The sequence below is a fragment of the Tachyglossus aculeatus genome, chromosome 13, assembly GCF_015852505.1.
Source record: "Tachyglossus aculeatus isolate mTacAcu1 chromosome 13, mTacAcu1.pri, whole genome shotgun sequence".
In the NCBI taxonomy this organism is placed as follows: domain Eukaryota; kingdom Metazoa; phylum Chordata; class Mammalia; order Monotremata; family Tachyglossidae; genus Tachyglossus; species Tachyglossus aculeatus.
The window spans coordinates 17,001,170-17,021,649 of record NC_052078.1 but is presented as its reverse complement, the minus strand read 5'-3'; the positions used below and the strand labels follow the sequence as shown (position 1 = coordinate 17,021,649).

At 48.7% G+C, this 20,480-nt stretch overlaps 1 protein-coding gene across 4 annotated transcripts in view; it reads left to right on the top strand.

The window, feature by feature from the left end:
- JCAD (junctional cadherin 5 associated) overlaps positions 1–20,480 on the top strand; it is a 62,775-nt gene that overhangs the window by 36,223 nt on the left and 6,072 nt on the right. The window contains exons 1-2 of one of the 4 annotated variants that reach the window (XM_038755996.1): positions 1,337–1,397; positions 8,340–12,136. In XM_038755996.1, the coding sequence (XP_038611924.1) occupies positions 8,476–12,136 (3,661 nt within the window). In that variant the 5' untranslated portion in view covers positions 1,337–1,397; positions 8,340–8,475. Of the gene's footprint in view, positions 1–1,336; positions 1,398–3,156; positions 3,217–4,858; positions 4,875–8,339; positions 12,137–20,480 lie in introns of those variants that run through there. The other 3 variants (XM_038755998.1, XM_038755997.1, XM_038755995.1) reach the window with 3 other exon arrangements.

Genomic DNA, 20,480 nt, shown 5'->3' with positions numbered 1-20,480 from the left:
AAAATCCCAAAACCTGTCTGCTCAGACCCTTAGTTGGATTGGTGAATGCAGGGAGCGGCAGTCTTCCTACGGTATGGATTCATCTTATTGATTTCCTGGTATTATTTACCTAGTAGAGTCACCCAGCAAAGAAGCTGACTGGTTATCTGTAGCTCCAGCACATAAGTAGAAAGTTTCTGACCGATTTCTCACCAATTTGGGATGTGGCATGAGGTTGTACGGGGAGGGGAAAGCAAGAAAGGGGTTCGATTTGTCCCTTCTTATCATTCCTGGAGGCCTTTCCAGACTGAGCCCCTTCCTTCCTCTCCCCCTCGTCCCCCTCTCCTTCCCCCCCATCTTAGTTCCTTCCCTTCCCCACAGCTCCTGTATATATGTCTGTACATATTTATTACTCTATTTATTTATTTTACTTGTACATATCTATTCTATTTATTTTATTTTGTTAGTATGTTTGGTTTTGTTCTCTGTCTCCCCCTTCTAGACTGTGAGCCCACTGTTGGGTAGGGGCCGTCTCTATATGTTGCCAACTTGTACTTCCCGAGCGCTTAGTACAGTGCTCTGCACACAGTAAGCGCTCAATAAATACGATTGATTGATTGATCGATTTCCAAGGGCGACCCGGGCTGTACTGTGATGGACCTGTATATATGTATATATGTACATATTTATTACTCTATTTATTTATTTATTTATTTTACTTGTACTTATCTATTCTAGTTATTTTATTTTGTTGGTATGTTTGGTTTTGTTCTCTGTCTCCCCCTTTTAGACTGTGAGCCCACTGTTGGGTAGGGACTGTCTCTATATGTTGCCAATTTGTACTTCCCAAGCGCTTAGTACAGTGCTCTGCACACAGTAAGCGCTCAATAAATACGATTGATGATGATGATGATGATGATTCAGTAGGGCCCTCAGACTATTTGCCTTAGAGCATTATTATTGAAGCGGTGGGGCTTCCCCCTGGAGGAACCACAATATCTGCCTGCATTGGAGGTGGCGGAGTCATGTTCCGACAACCAACAGTGTATTCTCAGTCATTGTGACCTCCCAAGTTGTTTCCAACCTGAGAGGTGATGGCGTGGTCTTCGCCCCATGGTTACTTGTGCTCCCCTAACAGTGTTCTGGCTTCCCAAGGGCTTCTCCCTTGCCCTCCCTTGTTGCCTGTAGAGATTGGAGCTGGGGGAGGCTCAGAATTCTCCTTTGTTTGCTCATCGCTCAGTCCCGTGGGAGCTGGTCCTTCTGGGATGGCTGTGCTTCATGTGAGGTCACTGAGGCATGGCCCTCCCCAGAGCTCTATTAAGGATCACAAACTTCAAACTCCTGGAGAGGAAGGAAGGCTTAATGTAGCTAATAATTCAGAGAGGAGCCCCATTTTTCATATTTCTCTCGTGTGCAAGGTGCTGGGAAATGTCTTGGTCGGAAATTGATCTATCAGTGGTATACATTGAACACAGATGTTGTGCAGGGTACTGTAATAAGTGTCTGGAAGAGAGCATTCATTCATTGTCATATTTATTGAGCGCTTACTGTGTGCAGAACACTGTACTAAGCTCTTGGGAAGTACAAGTTGGCAACATATAGAGACGGTCCCTACCCAACAGCGGGCTTACAGTCTAGTAGGGGGAGACAGACAACAAAACAAAACATATTAACAAAATAAAATGAATAGAATAAATATGTACAAGTAAAATAAATAGAGTAATAAATGCATACAAACATATATATGTATATACAGGTGCTGTGGGGAAGGGAAGGAGGTGAGGCGGGGGGATGGGGGAGGGGAAGAGGAAGGAGGGGCTCAGTGTGGGAAGGCCTCCTGGAGGAGGTGAGCTCTCAGTAGGGCTTTGAAGGGATGAAGAGGATGTTCAGAGGGAGGAAGGGAGGAAGTGGATGTTCAGAGGGAGGGCATTCCAGGCCAGGGGGATGACATGGGCCAGGGGTCAACGGCGGGACAGGTGAGAACGAGGCACAGTGAGATTAGCGGCAGAGGAGCGGACGGTGCGGGCTGGGCTGTAGAAGGAGAGAAGGGAGGTGAGGTAGGAGGGGACGTGGTGATGGACAGCCATGAAGCCGAGAGTGAGGAATTTTTGCCTGATGCGTAGGTTGATTGGTAGCCACTGGAGATTTCTGAGGAGGGGAGTAACATGCCCAGAGCGTTTCTGCACAAAGACGATCCGGGCAGCGGCGTGAAGTATGGATTGAAGTGGGGAGAGACAGGAGGATGGGAGATCGGAGAGGAGGCTGATGCAGTAATCCAGTCAGGCTAGGATGAGCGATTGAATGAGCAGGGTAGCGGTTTGGATGGAGAGGAAAGGGCGGATCTTGGCAATGTTGCGGAGGTGAGACTGGCAGGTTTTGGTGATGGATTGGATGTGAGGGTGAACGAGAGAGCCGAGTCGAGGATGACCCCAAGGTTGCAGGCTTGTGAGACGGGAAGGATGGTAGTGCCATCAACAGTGATGGGAAAGTCAGGGAGAGGGCAGGGTTTGGGAGGGAAGATAAGGAGTTCAGTCTTGGACATGTTGAATTTTAGATGGCGGGCAGACATCCAGATGGAGATGTCCTGAAGGCAGGAGGAGATGCAAGCCTGGAGGGAGAGAGAGCAGGGGCAGAGATGTAGATCTAGTAGACCAGCTCCATTACCAACAGGCGCTTACAGTCAAATTGTATGTTAGTATAAGAAGATAGTCCAGTCTTGGTTATAAATCCAAGGAGGAATTGTTATGTATGCCATTTCAAGTTGCATTGTTCAAGTTGTCTTTTCAGTGTCTTAACCCACCTTGAGTGGAGCTGGGATGTTTGAGTGGTTTGCTTGCCCCGTACAGGCCCTCCCTGGTTCTGGTTTTGCCTAGTTTGCCTTTAAACACCCCAAACCAAGCACTTTTTCCTGTAGGGGTCTTTTCTGAGCATGTGTGCACATGTCTGCCATCAGCAATTTTACAGCTCCTGGAAGATGGGTGAGTGATCCACGCTCACGTTTTTACAGCAAAGGAATGAATAAAAAAGAAAAAAGCCCAGTAAAATCAAAGCCAAGGACAGAAGTGTGAACAGCTCAAGGGGAAGGAACACAGCAGACCGAACTTAGAAAACCTCTAAGCACCAAGGTGGAACTCAATAAGTCTCTGTTGTTAATGATGGTGGCGATGCTAACTGAATAGAGCACTCTGTGCGGACAGAGTGTGTTTTTCCCGGAGAAGCAAAAATTGGATTGTTTCGGTATGTGGAAGACTTCTTTTAGTTCCATATCCCTTCATGTCATCTAGTCCTAAATATTCTTTGTCCCTCTGGACATATGAAGGCAAATATCACTTTTCTATAAAGCAGTGAAAGTAAAGGTATTTTCTAAAAAGAATGCTGCCCCTTGCAAAGTGTTGAAAGAGGGTAGCTCTGGAGTTTAGGGAGGAAGCTTGGGTATTTCCCACCACCCTCAGGCCCCCCTCAGTAGAGGTGCCTTAGCCTGCCCCAGCCTGTGTGGCCAGCAAAGGGGGCTGCGTGGATACCCCCATCGCTGACCAAAAGGGCTGCTGCCACTGCTATCACCACAAAAAAAAATCATTTTTGAACCAAAACGGCCAATCGGGGCCTAAGAGTCAGAAGGACCTGGGTTCTAATCCCAGCTCCGCCACTTGTCTGCCTTGTGACCTTGGGCAATTCACTTAACTTCTCTGTGTCTCAGTTACCTCATCTGGAAAATGAGGATAAGACTGTGAGCCTCATGTGGGACAGGGACTATGTCCAATCTAATTAGTTTGTATTTACCCAGCACTTAGTACAGTGCCTGGCACATAGTAAGCACTTAACAAATTTAGTCATTTTTATTATTTAACCAGAACAGAGTTCCAGCCTTGTTTACTTTCACTCTGGCTCTTTTAAGCTCTTTAGCTCATTTGCTTTTCTTTAAAGCTTAGTCCTTGTGTTTCCGTTCACACTTTGTTGCCCTTCTTGAAACTCCCTTCCATTTATCTTCCTCTTTCCATCCCTGAAGCATCTCCAAATTTTCCAGCTGCCGTCTTGTCAAATATAAAGAGAGGGATTATCTGGTCTGTTGTTTAGTGATGGGATAACCCATTTCACGGAGTCGGAGTTGCAATCCTACTTCAGCGTAAATGGAACAGGAGGCAGCAACCTGGTCCTTTTATCCTCTCCGTCTGGTTGGGATAGTCTGTGTTTCTGATTCCTCCCCTCTCCAGGCACCAGTTTTACACCTGTTGAAGTAGACTCTCATTATGTCGTTCTCACCCATATTCATATCCAATTTAAATCCACTTGTGTTAGCTGTGTGTTCTTATTTGTGTGTTCTGTGTGTCATAATTTAGGGTCATTTTGCCATTTGTCAGCCTTCCACTGGCTGAACTGTTCAGCTCCACCATGACCAGCTCCACCAGCTAGCTGAAACTTTCATTTAGTCCAGATCTCAATCCCAGATCTCTGGATAATAATAATAATAATAATGGCATTTATTAAGCGCTTACTATGTGCAAAGCACTGTTCTAAGCACTGGGGAGGTTACAAGGTGATCAGGTTGTCCCACGTGGGGCTCACAGTCTTCATCCTCAGTTTACAGATGAGGTAACTGAGGCCCAGAGAAGTTAAGTGACTTGCCCAAAGTCACACAGCTGACAAAGTGGTGGAGCCGGAATATGAACCCATGACCGCTGACTCCAAAGTCCATGCTCTTTCCACTGAGCCACGCTGCTTCCCCAGTATTTGTGGATGGTCACAAATACTTTCTGTTGACTTTTACTTCCTTCTTGCCATTGCTCTTATCGAGTAGAATTGATGCGGCTGTCCTCATCCCCAGAATTTTGGGGCCATTCTGGGCACAGAAGGTTGAAGGAGGAAAAAATCTTCACCACTGTCATCTTGTTATGGAGGTGGGACTCTCCCGTTCTGCATTTTCCCTTTTCTTTCTATTCCCTTCTTGTCTGCCTCACTGCCTCTCAGGCTGTGTGACTTACATTGGCATCAGGCCTAGGGGCGAGAGACTATCTATCTATCAATCGTATTTATTGAGCGCTTACTATGTGCAGAGCACTGTACTAAGCGCTTGGGAAGTACAAATTGGCAAAGGAGGAGGGCCAGACTGGGTGGGCTGGGGTCGGAGGGCATCTGCCTTATTCCCAGGGCTCTGAGGGGGCCTCAAGGTGTGAGCCGTCTCCACCACCTTCCTCTGGGGTGTCTCTGCCGCTTCTCAAAACTGACTTGCAGATCCTGGACCGGAGCAGGGAGAGGAGTTCCAGCTCCGCTTTCTTGGCCCTTCTGCTCTTCCAGCTCAGAGGAGCGATGGCCACCCACAGAATGGGAGCCAGGCCAGGCCGGGGCCTCGCTGCTCCAGCAGGGAATGGAGAACAGACGGTACCGGGAGCCGGTGCCAGGTCCAGCCAGGAGCGACAGCCCCAGGGAGGCTTTCCCAGTCTGGTCATTTGGACCAGCGGATAGGGAGAGCTGGGCCGTTGAGCCGCAGGGTGGCCGGACAAGATGTTCTCACCATCGCCTGCCTTTTGTGTGGTTTCGAGAAGCAGCGTGGCTCAGTGGAAAGAGCCCGGGCTCTGGAGTCAGAGGTCACGGGTTCAAATCCCACCAATGGTCAGCTGTGTGACTTTGGGCAAGTCACTTCGCTTCTCTGTGCCTCAGGTACCTCATCTGTAAAATGGGGATGAAGACGGTGAGCCCCCTGCAACCTGATCACCTTGTATCCTCCCCAGCACTTAGAACAGTGCTTTGCATATAGTAAGTGCTTAATAAATGCCATTATTATTATTATTACTACTAATGCCACTAAACCATCCTGGGTCAGAAATGATTTTCTGTGGCACATTTTGTTTTATTTTTTTTAAACAGATCTTTTTTCCCCCAACCCCATGTTTTGTTTGTTTTTCCCCAGTATTCTCCCAAGTGATTTGTAGCCTTGCTTTTCTTGATTTTCCTCTCCAGGAATCCCCCAGGGACACCCAAGTACCATTACTTGGTCCCGTCCAGAGCTGTTCGTTCAAGCTCTTTGTCTTGTCCCACTAGTTCCAGACCGGGCATAGCCCGGCATTTCATGGAGGTCTTCTGTACTTTCCAGTTGGTGAGATTTTGTTTAGACTTTTCTTTTAAGTTTCTAAAAAGACGTCAACATTTCCGATATTTTAATGATTCTTCCTGTGCCTCTGTGAGAGCAAGCCTATTTTCTGTCCAGCCCTCTCCCCTCCTTTCCCCATTCCCTCCCTTCCCCCAAGCCTTGATAAAGACTCTTTATTCTTACTGTTGGACCAGATTTACTGCCTTCCTTAAGCCACAGAAGGCTTTGTGGGGTGGGGCCTGGACTTTCTAAGCCCTTTTTATGGGTGACCTCATTCTGCTGTCCTTATCTTTTCGCTCCACGTTTTAATGGGTGCAACACATTTGTGGGAGGAGGGCTGCTTCAATCCCTTCTCCATTTCTTGCATCAGTGTCTTTCGATCTCTATAGTTTCACTTGAATGCTGTAAAAGAAAAAAAAGGCTGATCCCAAATCACTTTACATAAAAGGAAATCGCGGAGGCTCTGTTCGCATAACACATTTTTTACTTTGTGTCTTTTAGCCCAGGGGGCCACAAACATGTAGCCGTAGACATAAATAATAGGGAAAGCTGGAGGGAAAGGAGGAACTGGGGCCAGATATTTAAATCTAGACAGGCTCCCTGGAAGAGAAGGCTGATGATAGAAGTGATGATGAGCTTATTAGGTGTCAAACACTATGTGTTACATTGGGATAGATTCAAGATAATCAGATTCTAGCCCCATTTTACAGGTGAGCAAACAGGAAGTTAAGGGATTTGCTGAGGGTCTCACAGCAAAGAGGAGGGAGGAGAGCATTCCCTGCCTGAGGAATGGCAATTGCAGTGTGGCAAAATTGGACGATATGTGTGGGACGGAAAGCGGGCTGGTTTGCTTGTCCGGAGTGAAGAACGTGAGCAGGGGAGTGGTGGGAAATGAGACAATGGAGTGAGCAAAAGCCCTCTGGAGAAGAGCCGTGAAACCTTAAAATCACTCATCAGGTCAAACATTAGGGCGAACTGTATGTAGTGTTTGTTACAGCCTTCAAATTGACTTTCTCATAAATCTTTAACTTCTGAAGATGTTGGAGTTGAGTTGAAAGCTATATTTAAATAGTGCAAGTCTCAAGGATGTGGAACTCGGTGTTTTTGAGAAGGGTCAAAAACCTAACACTCAGTTGGGTCAAGGGTCAGAACTGCACACGTGGGAATTTGTCAACATAGCGTAGAGCTGATTTCTCGTTGTTCACTGACCTGTGTAGAATGCCGTTTAACTCTCGTGGGCATAAAAATTCCCAAGTGACTAATGTTCAAATATCTGAGAGGGGAGTGAATTACTATAGAGAAGCAGCGTGGCTCAGTGGAAAGAGCCCGGGTTTTGGAGTCAGAGGTCGTGGGTTTGAATCCCGGCTCCACCACAAGTCTGCTGCGTGACCTTGGGCAAGTCACTTAACTTCTCTGAGCCTCAGTTCCCTCATCTGTAAAAATGGGAATTAAGACTGTGAGCCTTACGTGGGACAACTTGATCACATTGTATCCCCCCCAGCGCTTAGAACAGTGCTCTGCACATAGTAAGCGCTTAACAAATGCCATCATTATTATTATTATTATTGGGGGTAATGACTGCGTTCTTAGTGTCACCTTTGTACTCCCGTTTGTAAAAGTCAGAATCTGTTAAGGGTCCCTTGCTCTTTGTAAAACTTAACAGATCTTGAATGTGTCGGGTGTTAAGCACTCTCCCTTTACGTAAAATCGTTTCCACTGAATTGCACAGACGAGAGCTCCACCCCCTGACCCCAGTCTCACTCCTGGCAGTTCGGCATGGAGGACAGTGAATAAGGCCACTCGAGCCCCAGCCTGACTTAGACACCATCCGTGACTTTGTCTTCTAAGTCAGGCAGCAGTGTGCAGGTGGCATCCAGTGTGCTCGCAGGCTTAGAGCGGGCTCTGGTATCAGAGGGTGGCAGCATTCAGGGATTCTCTAGTAACTAATGGGCAAAGGGGTCCTTCCTCCTGGGAGCTCAAACACTCCTTTGAACAGCCCCCTACCTTGAATCCCTCCAGTCATCAGTCAGTGGTCCTGAGATTCCCATTCCAGGGCTGCCACTGCTACCACTGTCACTCCCCGGTTACAGTCATAACAGAAGAACCATCCTTGTCTTCAAGAATGGTCCAGGGGCTATCATTGATGGGAGGAAGCAGAAATCCATTAGGGCCAAACCAACTTTTGATCACTGATGGAATTCCTGAAGGATAAGGGCAAAGCCTGTGTGCTTCATCTTTTAATGCTGAGTATTGTTTTTTTTTTTTTTTTTGGTAGGTTTTGTGACCAAGCTCCACTAGGATGGTCTTCCCGGCCCAAGACGGACAAAGATCTTGCCCACTGGAGAAGAAAAGGACAAGACTTCACAGTTTTGCTGGGTTACACTGACAAAGGAAACCTGGAAACAGCAGGGATGTCCCAGCCCCGAGGTGGCAACAGAAATGTGAGAGAGGGTCAGTGGCAGGTAGGAGCAAGAAGAACAGAGATGGGGATGCAGAAGAGTGTTTTGGAAGAGAGCTGGAAAATGCCGGGGGATGCTAGGTGGCAGAATCTTAATGTGGAAAGCTGGAGTGAGCCTGGAAAACTGGGGAGGCAGATGTCTGAAGGTGACGGGCAAAGGCTGCTTCGAGAGTTGTACTCAGCCACCCAGGGAGAAAGTGCACTTAGTTCTCAGAACAAAGGCAAGTCACAGTCACTCCCCAGAGTCCTTTCTCCTGAGGTCCTGCGCTTTGGGGAGATGCCAGCTTATCCCCATAGTAATAGTTCACATTTGGAATTCAGCAAACCCCCCGAGAGGGGTACCCCTGGTATCACCCCTGTGATGCCATTGACGAAGCCCAAATATGGCAGACCCATCAAACCTCCGTCCTACGAACTGCACCGACAGAACAGGGGGGCTGTGGAGGCCTGTGGGTATCAGGATCACCATCAGAAAGACCAACCCGCTGCTCATCTGACCAAAGTTAGTGAGTCGTGGCAAGACCTTCCCCCTCAGGACTCCGGTTTGGAGCCTCCGGTGTACATCCCTCCTCCATCTTACAAGTCCCCGCCCCAGCCAAACTCCCACCCCCGCTTCTCGAACGAAGTGCCTCCTCACTCCCTTGGGGGTCGTGTTCCACAGCAGCATTCCGGGGAGAGGACCAACCCCAGCCGGCAACAGCCTTCTTCTGGGAGCTTCGGGGCTGGAGATGGATTCTCTGCAGACCCCCACCCACTCCGGGGAAACCCCAGTCACCTCCAGCATGTAAACCCCCCTGACAGCTCTGTCCAGTACATCCCCTTCGACGATCCCCGGATCCGGCATATTCAACTAGCATATCCCCAGAGGCTTCCCGAAGACACCAGGCCGTTTGGAAACTCAGGGAGGACAGTGCCCGCTGCCTTCCTGGAGCCACCCCTCCAGGAGACCCAGCCCGATGGTGGCCCTCCATCACCCAGGCCAGGGGGTGAGAGGGGCCTCAGAAATTCAGCCCCCAGCCATAGGCGGCCGGCGCCAGCAACACCACCCAGGGGTTCAGAGAGCCATGCCTTGCTGGACCAAAGAGACAGCTGTGGCTTGAGGGAGCAGCGGCCCTGGAGGGGACCCAGTCAGGAGAGCCTCAGGGGTCAGATTCCCTCCCAGGGGGATGGTACCTGTGAAACCGTAGCCAAGCTCAAGAAGTTTGAACTTGGAACTGGGACTCAAATCAAAAAAAGTGCAAAGAAAAAACCCAACGAGACCATATTTTGTTTGGTTTCTATCCCAGTTCCATCAGAGCCCCTTCTGCCAGATACAGATAGGAACAACAATGACTTAAAACAGAGTGTTGACCTAGAGAACGGATTTGATAAGAGCAGAGTTCTGCAAGAACAAGGCCTCTTAAGCCTGTCTTCTACTGACCTGGAGTTGCAAGCGCTTACAGGAAGCATGGCTAGCACGATCAGATTCCAAAAGCAGGAACCGGGGAGAACGGCAGAGTACAAACAAACAAATGACCTCAGTGACAGTCGGGCTACAAAACACAGAGAACTCAGATATTCAGGCTCCTGGCCTGGGGACCAATACAGAGATCAGCAGACCCAAACCAGTTTCCCAGAAGAACCCCCAAACGCTCAGCCTCCGCCTGATGCCAAACCCGGGGGGACGAGTAATGGCCTTCCCTCTTCCACACCTTTGGCCCCCGCTACTTCTGAAAAACAGGGGCAGCGGGGGTTACCCCCCGGTGACCGGAAATGGCGGCCTCAGGGATCTAATCCAAAAGGTCAAGGGTATCTCACTCCATCCAGCAACAGCGCATTCTCAAGCACTTCCCCACCCTCCGTTTCAGGGCCTGCCCCCAAAACATACCAGGTCCAGCCGAATGGATCCTGCAGAGACGCCCGGGATAGAACCGCTAGCCCAGGGCCCAAGCGTGAAGTGGTCAAGGGAGAAGAGCATCCCACGCGCAGTAGTAAAGAACTGTTTGGGCAGTTTCTCTTGAAGCCCGTGAGCCGTCGTCCCTGGGACGCTATAAGCCAATTAGAAAGTTTTAACAAGGAGCTTCAGAGTCAGGAAGAAAGCACCGGCGGCAGCAGTAGCGGCAGCAGCAGCAGGAGGAACAGCAGCAGCAGTAACGGCGAGAGTACGGAAAGAGACAGGAAGGAGCCAAAGGACGGGGCCCACACCGGATGGGGCACCATTCTGCCCGATGGACCCAAGCAGGAAGCTAGAGCGGGGCAGCCGCCCAGGATGGTGGGAGCAGGGGGCCCCGTATTTAAACCGGGAAGAGTTAAAAGCAAGTCCGAGAGCTGGAGTGTGGAATTGAAGCCCGATTACGCAGACACCCATCCTCTGACCCAAAGCCCCTTGCAGGCAAAGGCTAGCTGGAGTGAATCAGGAAGGCCCGAAGGTGGGAGTGGGGTAACAAAGCAGAGAACCCAGGAAATTGAGAAGAACTCAGACAGGCAGCTTGGCAGCCCAGGCCAAGAGAAAAGAGTGATTTCAACGCGTTTGTGTCCGGCATTTGCGACGCCCCCTCTCTATCGGTCCCCCTCTCTATTGGGAAGGAAGGCTCAGGAAACTAGATGTGCGGATGTGTTAAAGTTTGTTAGACCGAACAAAGTGGCCACCCCACCGAGAAGTGACACGGCGGAAGAAAGAGGTTCTGTGGTGCGCCTGTTTGTGGGCAACAAAAATCAGGGTATCTCTGAGCCAGATTTGAGGACTGTGGGCCTTAGTTCCGGCCTAAGCCACACTGCCAGCCAGCTGGATGACTTTTTGGAAAACTTAAGTGCAATAGAAATCCCTCAGCACGAGTCCCTCCAGGTGCGGGCGGCGAGGATTCTGGGCATCGAGGTAGCCGTGGAGTCTCTCATTCCCGGAGACCGGAGGACCGGACCGAGTCAGCCCCACAGCCATGGAGGGAGTGCCTCTGATGTGGAGAGGCCGGTGGTGAGTGTGTCCTGTCACTCTGCGCGGGCAGATGCTGTGAGATCGCCCCGAGACGCTCACGACAGCCGGAGGAAGTGTGGCTGGACCGAGAGCCCTCTGTTCGTCGGGGAGAGAGACACCTGCTCTGGGAGAGTCACCAACGACTCTGGACATCGGGGCCCGAGCCGGGACACCTCCCCTCGTCCTCGCGTCCCCGAGGCCGAGCCGCCTTCCCCCGTCCTGGACCAAAAGGAGCTGGAAGCAAACCAGCTGTGTAGGTCCTCTTTGCTTCACGTTGTGGAGAGGACCACGGGGCTCCCTGGTGCCGAGAAGAGATTCAGGAGCGCCTCCAAGGTGATTGAAACCTTGCAGGGCAAACTGGCTTCCCCGCCCAGCCGGATGGTCATGGACCGCTTGGTGCGAATGAAGGAGGTCGACTCGGTCTCCCGCATGAGACGCCTGAGCAGCAAGAGCACTGACTCGGGGGAAGAGGCTGAAGAGGGCAAGCCTCCGAAGGGGCAGGGGGAGCGACGTGGGAGCCAAGGCCCCCCCAGCGGCCCCGACTTGGCGCCCAAGCCGGGGCCCGTGGGGGCAGTTTCCACACGTGTCCTAGCCCTGGGCAAGAACGGCCCCCTGACGACGGGGGGTGTGGAGGAGAAGGTCGGCAGAGATACCTTTGGCCTGGGTAAGAAGCTTCACCACTGAGCTGATGTTTTTTCCTTCAGGAAAGAGTCATAATAATACCTGTGGCATTTGTGAAGCGTGTACTATGTGCCAAGCACTGTACTAAGCACTGGGCTAGATGCAGTCGGACCAGGCCCAAGTTCTTGTCGTAAGTGGGGTTCCCAGTCTAATGGGGGAGAGAGGACATTTGCCAGATGAGGAAACGGGGGCACAGAGAAGTGAAGTGACTTTCCCAAAGTCACACAGCAGGAAGTGGCAGAACTGAGCTTAGAACCCAGGTATTCTGACGCCCAGGTCCGTGCTCTTTCCTCTTGGCCATCCCTCTGTGCTAATTTGAATTCCTTGTGAAAGGACATTTTCCTACTATATTCACCGACCTTGGGGCAAGCTTCAGCTTCTGGGATAAGGACTTAAAAAGCTGATGTTGCTTGCCCGGCAAAACAGGCAATGGTTCTTGAGAGGAGGGAAAGGTTATTCTTTTCCTTCCAGCAAAATCCCTAAAATTCCTATTCCAGATTTGCACCCTGGAGATTGTTCCTGTGACAGGAGCCCTCTAACCCAAGTTGTTGTTGTCTTTTTTTTTTAATATGGTATTTAAATTTTTCTAAATGGCAAATTACTGTGTGCCAGGCACTGGAGTAGATAAAAGCTAATCTGGGGCTCACAGTCTTAATCCCCATTTTACAGATAAGGTGACTGCTACACAGAAAAGTTAAGTGACTTTCCCAAGGTCACACTGCAGACAAGTGGCAGAGCTGGGATTAGGGCCCAGGTCCTTCTGATTTCCAAGCCTGTGCTGTATCCATTAGGCCACACCTTGTCTTTGCTGCTTATTCCTTCCCAGTATATCCATGTTCTCCTCTCAGTTTAATCCAGATTCAGGAATTTGCACAATCCAGAAATCACAGGGGAGGTAGGTGTCCCACAGTGGTGGCTGCGAGAGTCTCTCCCAATGCGCCTCCCTCCCTCCCACCCCCATTGACCTGCTTCCAGGTCATCCATACAGGGTAGATCATCTTTGAACCAAGCGGAGGCAAGAGTCAAACCCGGAATCCCTACATCCTTATCTTAGTAGGGGACACCAGCATCCTCCCTGGATTGTCACAGGGAAAAGGTCAAACGGGCAGCCTGAAAATGACCTGGAAAATATTTGGAAGACTTACAGACAGTCGCAGATGATAAATAACAGATGTCCACATGGGGTGAGGAAGTTGAGGCTTTCTGATGTCTGATCCCTCTTTGACTGAATTATGTCTGATTAAAATATAAAATTCTTAAGCAGTGCCATGGTTTATTTCCAGAGTTCAGTAGACCTACACTAAATCAGGATTGTGAAGAGTCACGGTTTTCATAACCATGTCCCCATGTTCACAGTAAAGAGGATGAGCTAATTCTAGCCAAACCTCATCAGTGTTTGGCAGGGCTTTACGTGAAAGCCCTTTGCTTCCTGTGTTATACTTTTGTTGCTGCTGCATCTTTTGGGCTGTGATTTTTAATTTACCATCATAATTCTGCAGTTTTCCAGGTTTAGGTGGTTTTTCCTCTCATTTAAATTAAGGGGATGATTCCTGCCTCTTCCTCTGTCACCAAATTGCTCTGAGTTTGTAACTACAGAGTGAGGCTGATTGGGACTCAGTTGCCTAAGCCTACTAATCATCTGAAGTCAGCTGAAAGGACTTTACCTATTGAAAGTTGCGTTTTCCAATGATAAGTTTATTAGTATTGAATCAAATCACTTGAATCTGGCATTATGAAGGACTGCAAGCTGCTCAGAAATTTCTGCCAGCAATTTCAGTTTTTCATCTTGTGCCCTGAAACCCTTGACCTGAGGCAAGTTTTGGCAGCTTGGCTGATGGGGCCTGAATTTGTGCAAAATTTTTGGTCCCCAAGAAAATGCTAGATGACGAGGTAAAACAGAGTCTGCAAACTGGGGTTTGTGTATGTTCTCATTTGATAGCTGGGGCCCTGTAAAAGCCAGTGAGCATGAAAAACAGTCCAGTTTTCCAGGGTTTGACAGTAGGTTTAATTGAATACAAATGAAAACACACACACAATCACAATCACAATGCATTTATTACTCTTCCTGGCCTGAGTAAGCTTCAGCCCCACATATACTCACTCTGCTTTGAACTGTTTCCAGACCTGCGAGGTCCTTCATTTCCGTCCAGGCCATTCCCTCTTTGAAGTTTGCTTACACACTTCAGCAGTTTCCTTGTCCCTTTTATCAATTAACATAAAATTGGGAAACAAGGGAGTGCACACAGATTATTTTAGGCCTGAATGGTTTTCACCTGAGTTCTTTCTCCTTCCAGAGGCTTCAAGGATGGGACTATTCCAGGCCCAACCATATCGGTCAGATGGATTGACCTCCATTATTCAATTTTGGATTATTCAGTTCTCTGGTTTCCTTTCCTCCTCCCTCCTGTCTTCCTGGCTATTTCCCTCCTCACTGGCATTCCAGCAGCGAGCAGGCAAAAGGCAAGGAGGTCAACTGAAGGCCCACTCTTTGTTAGGAAAAATAATAATAGTAATTGTGGTGATTGTTTAATGCTTACTATATGCCAAACATTGTACTAAGCCCTGGGGTAGATACAAGTTAATCAGGTCAGACCCAATCCCTGTCCCACAAGAGGTTCACAGTCTAAGAAAGAGGGAAGGAAAAGAGGTATTTAATTCCCATTTTACAGATGAGGAACCTGAGGCCCAGACAAGTTAAGTGACTTGCTCAATGTCACACAGCAGTCAAGTAGCAGAGCCAAGACTAGAACCCAGATCCTTTGGTGCCCTGGCCCACTGGACTGTGCTCCTCTAGACTGTAAGCTTGTTGTGGGCAGAGAATGTGTCCGTCTATTGTTGTACTCTCCCAAGCACTTAATACAGTGCTCATAGTAAGCACTCAATAAGTACAATTCAATGGATGAATGTGTGACTAATTCAGAAGGAGCTTGTTGTGGGCAGGGAACTTGTCTACTAACTCTGTTATGTAGTTATACCGTACTCTCTCAAGCGCTTAGTACAGTTCCCTGCTCACAATAAGTATGATTGATTGATTGAGATTTGAGGAATGATAATCATGATGATGGTATTTGTTAAGCGCTTACTATGTTCCAAGCACTGTAGGAATGATAAGTGGTTCTCTGTCCCACCCAAAGAGGTTCCAATAAAAGAAGGCATGAAGAAAGGACATTCCAAGTAGGGTGTAAGTAGAGGCCTTGCCTCATTTTTGGATTTAGAGTAGAAAGCCGTTTGGACCAAGGCTTAAGACATCAAAAGTTTGAAAATTTGGACAGGATTGTCCTCAATTTTGTTGGGAATCCAAACTTGATTTCTTTTCCCTGTGATCTGAACTTAGTGAGTGGATATTTAGATATTTAAGGTTCCAGCAGTAACTTACCTGTGTCCCCCTGCCCTCCGTCTCCCAGAGTGAGTGGGGCATGTTCAACCCTTGAACCCCTTAACCCTTTCTGAATTATTCACACTTAGTTTTATTATGCTTCACTTCCCTGAGACGTTCAGGGTGGCTTAGACAAACAGAAGTACCGGGTTCCCTCAAACATCAAATCCTTGTCATTTCCCTGATGGCCCCTGGGAAAGGCAGAGACAGAAATGGGGACTGTGGGTCGCTTCACCCAGCTGCAGCTGTCTTGGATGTCCTCTGGCCACGGAACTGACATTCCAGCCTGTTTTAACCCTACTCTTTCCCCTTGCAGCAGAATAATTCAGTGGGTGTCTGGGTCACAGGCAGGTGATATCAGTTTTCTTGCCTTCATCATGTGATGACGTGCCATCTCCTGTCCCGGGGTGTTTATTTCTCATTCTAGGATTAGGTGGCCTTTCGGAGGGGAGGACAACAATACCAAACTATCACAGGATCCTCCCTGTGGCCCAATTCAGAGATGCGGTAAAACATCCTGATTGTGTTTCGAGTGTACCAAGAAGGGAAAGAGAGAGGGGAGAGAATCTGCTGGACTCCTGATCTGGAGAAGAGCTCTAATTTATTCAAGGCGGTTTGTTTCCAAGAGTTCAGATCACCAGCTACTTGCTGGTCACCAGACACACCGGTTATGGTGGTAGACCAGCCACCCAGTGGGTATTATGGAACAAGTGAGCCACTGGGGCACAGTATGGCCAAGAATGGGGAACTAGGCCACTCCTCTGCCCAGTCCTCAGCCTTTCTTGTCTAATCTCTCATCTTCCTTGGGTCTGAACCCGCTGAGCATTTTGATACTTACCCCGTCCCTACAGGTTTTATGGATTGATTTTATGGTCTGTCTTAGTAGACTGTAAGCTCCTGAGATCCTACCTACTCTGTCATACACTTCCGTGCGCCAAGTACAGTGCACTTGCGCACAGTGAACACTCAACAAATCCTCCTGTTGAGCTGCAGCCTTTTGGAGAAGCAGCGTGGCTCAGTGGAAAGAGCCCGGGCTTTGGAGTCAGAGGTCATGGGTTCGAATCCCGACTCCGCCACATGTCTGCTGTGTGGCCTTGGGCAAGTCACTTCACTTCTCTGAGCCTCAGTTACCTCATCTGGAAAATGGGGATTAAGACTGTGAACCCCACATGGGACAACCTGATCACTTTGTATCCCCCCCAGAGCTTAGAACAGTGCTTTGCACATAGTAAGCGCTTAACAAATGCCAACATTATTATTTTGGGGAAAGCAATCAGGGAGACAATGAAACAAGCTACTCCCAACATCCCCTTTCCACATTTTCTCCCCTCTGGACATGGATGCTCAGGGCAGCAGCTCCAAGAGGTTGGGAGAACATGTTTTGGGAAGTGAGTCAGGGTTCCTGTCAGAGGGTATCTCGTTGATGCCCTCTGTCTTTTGGGCCTCTGCCTCCTGGACCGTTAATCTACTCAAAATGGGTCTTTCAGCAAAATCTGTGTTCCCAATTTTAAACCAACTCAGGTTAACTTTCATTGGCTCAAACATCACAATATAATAATAACAATGAGAAGCAGCGTGGCTCAGTGGAAAGAGCACGGGCTTTGGAGTCAAAGGTCATGGGTTCAAATCCCGGCTCCGCCAATTGTCAGCTGTGTGACCTTGGGCAAGTCACTTAACTTCTCTGGGCCTCAGTTACCTCATCTGGAAAATGGGGATTAAGACTGTGAGCCCCACGTGGGACAACCTGATCACCTTGTAACCTCCCCAGTGCTTAGAACAGTGCTTTGCACATAGTAAGTGCTTAATAAATGCCACTATTATTATTATTATTATTATTATTTGTATTTGTTAAGCGCTTACTATGTGCCAAGCACTGTTCTAAGCGCTGGGGGAGGTAGAAGGTAATCAGGTTGTTTCACATGGGGCTCACAATTTTAATCCCCATTTTACAGGTGAGGGAACTGAGACCCAGAAAAATCAATCAATCAATCAATCATATTGAAGTGACTTGCCCAAGGTCACACAGCACACAAGTGGTGGAGCCGGGATTAGAACCCACGACCTCCGACTCCCAAGCCCGGGCTCTTTCCATTAAGCCACGCTGCTTCTCTAATCAAATGGATATCAAATGGACTGCTTCAGAAGACAAATTTTAGTGGTCCTCTTCCTATCTCCCAAGTCTGCTGTAGTCTCCAAAGCGCTTAGCACAGTGCTCTGCACACAGTAAATGCTCAATTAATGCAGTTGATTGATAGATTGATTCCCCAGGCAGAAGGCTCGCCCCTGGCTTTATTCTGGACCAGAAGTAGTGTTGTAATCTCAACGTGACAGTTAAAAAAACCACATCCACTTATGTGCCAAATTTCTCCTTTTCAACGGACTTGTGTCAAAGTGTAAATACCCGAATCCCTCAGGGTGTGTCCAGTGGGTCGGGAGTTCCCACCTGCAGATGAGACACCTAAGTGGGCCAACTATGTCTCCCTCACCCTCATACAGGCCTCCCGTCAGCTCTTTCCTCTGGGTGTCTCAGAACAAATTGGGCGGTCGGTCTCCTGGAATCAGCCTCCGTGAATTTTCTGTACATGCACGGTCAGCATTTCAATTTCCTTGGGCCCAAATGAAAACTCCTTATTATGCTCAGTGGGAGAAAGATTAACCAGAATCCAGGTGTCTTTCTCAGAAGTCTCTCTGAAGGCAGCCAGTGCACCTCTCATAACGTATCATGCAGGGCAGCAGCATGGCTTAGTGGAAAGAGCACGGGCTTGGGAATCAGAGGTCGTGAGTTCTAATCCCGGCTCCACCACGTCAGCTGTGTGACTTTAGGCAAGTCACTTCACTTCTCTGTGCCTCAGTTATTTCATCTGTAAAACGGAGATTAAGACTGTGAGTCCCAAGTGAGACATCCTAATAACCTTGTATATATCCCAGTGCTTAGAACAGTGTGCTTCGCCCATAGTAAGCACTTAACAAATACCATTATTATTATTATTTGGCTTCTGATGTCTTCTACATGCTAAGTTCGTTGCATCCATTTTTTTCAGGGTAGTATGTCAGAAAAGGGCTGCGTTTTCTAAAAAATATGCTGCCTTTGGGGGGATAGGAGAATGCGCCTTTTCCAAGTTTAGAAACTGTCATGATCTCTTGGTTCTTGAATTTTTGAACCAAACCAGGATGCTCTGCAAACCTTATCTCAGTCTTCCCAGAAATAGACAGCAAACGGTATGGTAACCAAGCGCTCTTAGGCAAACACTGCAAATCAAGAACAGAATTCCGGGGAACCTCTGAAGCCCGTCTTCACAAAGCCCAGGAAGTTAGGTTGGAAGTTTTCTTGATTGTTTTTATATTTTAATCCCCAGACCATGCTGACCCCGCTGGCGAGGTTGTGACTTGTGGTCTTTACCTCAAATCATAGCAGGTACTGTATTATGTTCCAGGATCCTACGAAAAAAGTTTTAGCATAGTCCGAAATGCGAGGTTCATGATCCCGGATACATCCATTGTTTCTGTGTTGGTCAGTTCTGAGATTACCAGGGTCGACAATATCCTGCTGAAATTGAGTTTTCTTCCTCATGAAGTCTTCCCCTGGTTTTGGAAGGACAGACGATCCGGGCTGGAAGTCAATAGCCGTTCAGTTTGGCCCCGTCCCTGAACTGTTATAACAGACCTCCGTGTCTGTCAAATCATCAATCGTATTTATTGAGCGCTTACTATGTGCAGAGCACTGTACTAAGCGGTCAAATGATGCCGTTGATGCCTGCCTACTTGTTTTGTTTCGTTGTCTGTCTCCCCCTTGTAGACTGTGAGCCTGCTGTTGGGTAGGGGTTGTCTCTGTTGCCGAATTGTACTTTCCAAGTGCTTAGTACAGTGCTCTGCACGCAGTAAGCGCTCAGTAAATATGATTGAATGGATGAAAACCCACAAACTGACCAGTGGGCACTGAAAAACGGATTGCTGGAGGCCAGGTTCTCTGTTGTAACTCACTTGAATTAGCCTCATCGGAGACACCCGCTTGTCAGGGGTTCAGCCGCACTGAGGCTTGTTATTATGGTGGTCACTGGGCTAATGATTCGACCCAGGCAGCGACAGTAGTGTCGACGCCTCTCACACACCCCCAGGGCCCAGAGATGGAGCGGAGACTTGGGCAGGCAAAAAGTTTTACTAGGGTTACTAGACTGTGAGCCCACTGTTGGGTAGGGACCGTCTCTATATGTTGCCAACTTGTACTTCCCAAGCGCTTAGTACAGTGCTCTGCACGCAGTAAGCGCTCAATAAATATGATTGATTGGGGAGCATGATCTCTCTGTTACTTTGGTCTATGCTTTTGTGTATGTAAGCTTTCCCAAAGGGCTGGTTTAGACAGTCCTCTGGGGAGAAATCAGGGGAAGGTCTCTTGGGGTTCTGGTCCATTCTGCTTAACAGTTTGCCGAGCAGGACTCCTGACCCTTGGGAAGGTCATTGCCTCTGACCTAGGTCACTCCAGCTTCTTTCCGCTGAGTTCTAGGACTGGTTCTCCCCGGCTGCCCCTCCAGAGGGGCTGGCTCATAATAATAATTATTAAGGTATTTGTTAAGCGCTTCCTATGTGCGAGGCCCTGTACTAACGCTGGGATAGATACAAGCAAATCGGGTTGGACACAGTCCCTGTCCCACGTGGTGCTCACGGCCTTGATCTCCATTTTGCAGATGAGGGAACTGAGGCACAGAGAAGCGAAGTGACTTACCCAAGGCCACACAGGCAGGCAGTGGTGGAGCCGGGATTAGAGCCCATGACTTCTGACTCTCAGGCCTGTTCTCTAGCCATTATGCCATGCTGCTTTCCTGGTCAGTAATGTACCTGGAGCCCGCAGACCGCACTGTCCATGTAGGCAGTTGATATTTCCCTTTCTCTGTCAACTCAGGCCGGGTTCACCCTTGCCAGGCCCAGCTCACATATATGGAAGAGTGCTCCTTGA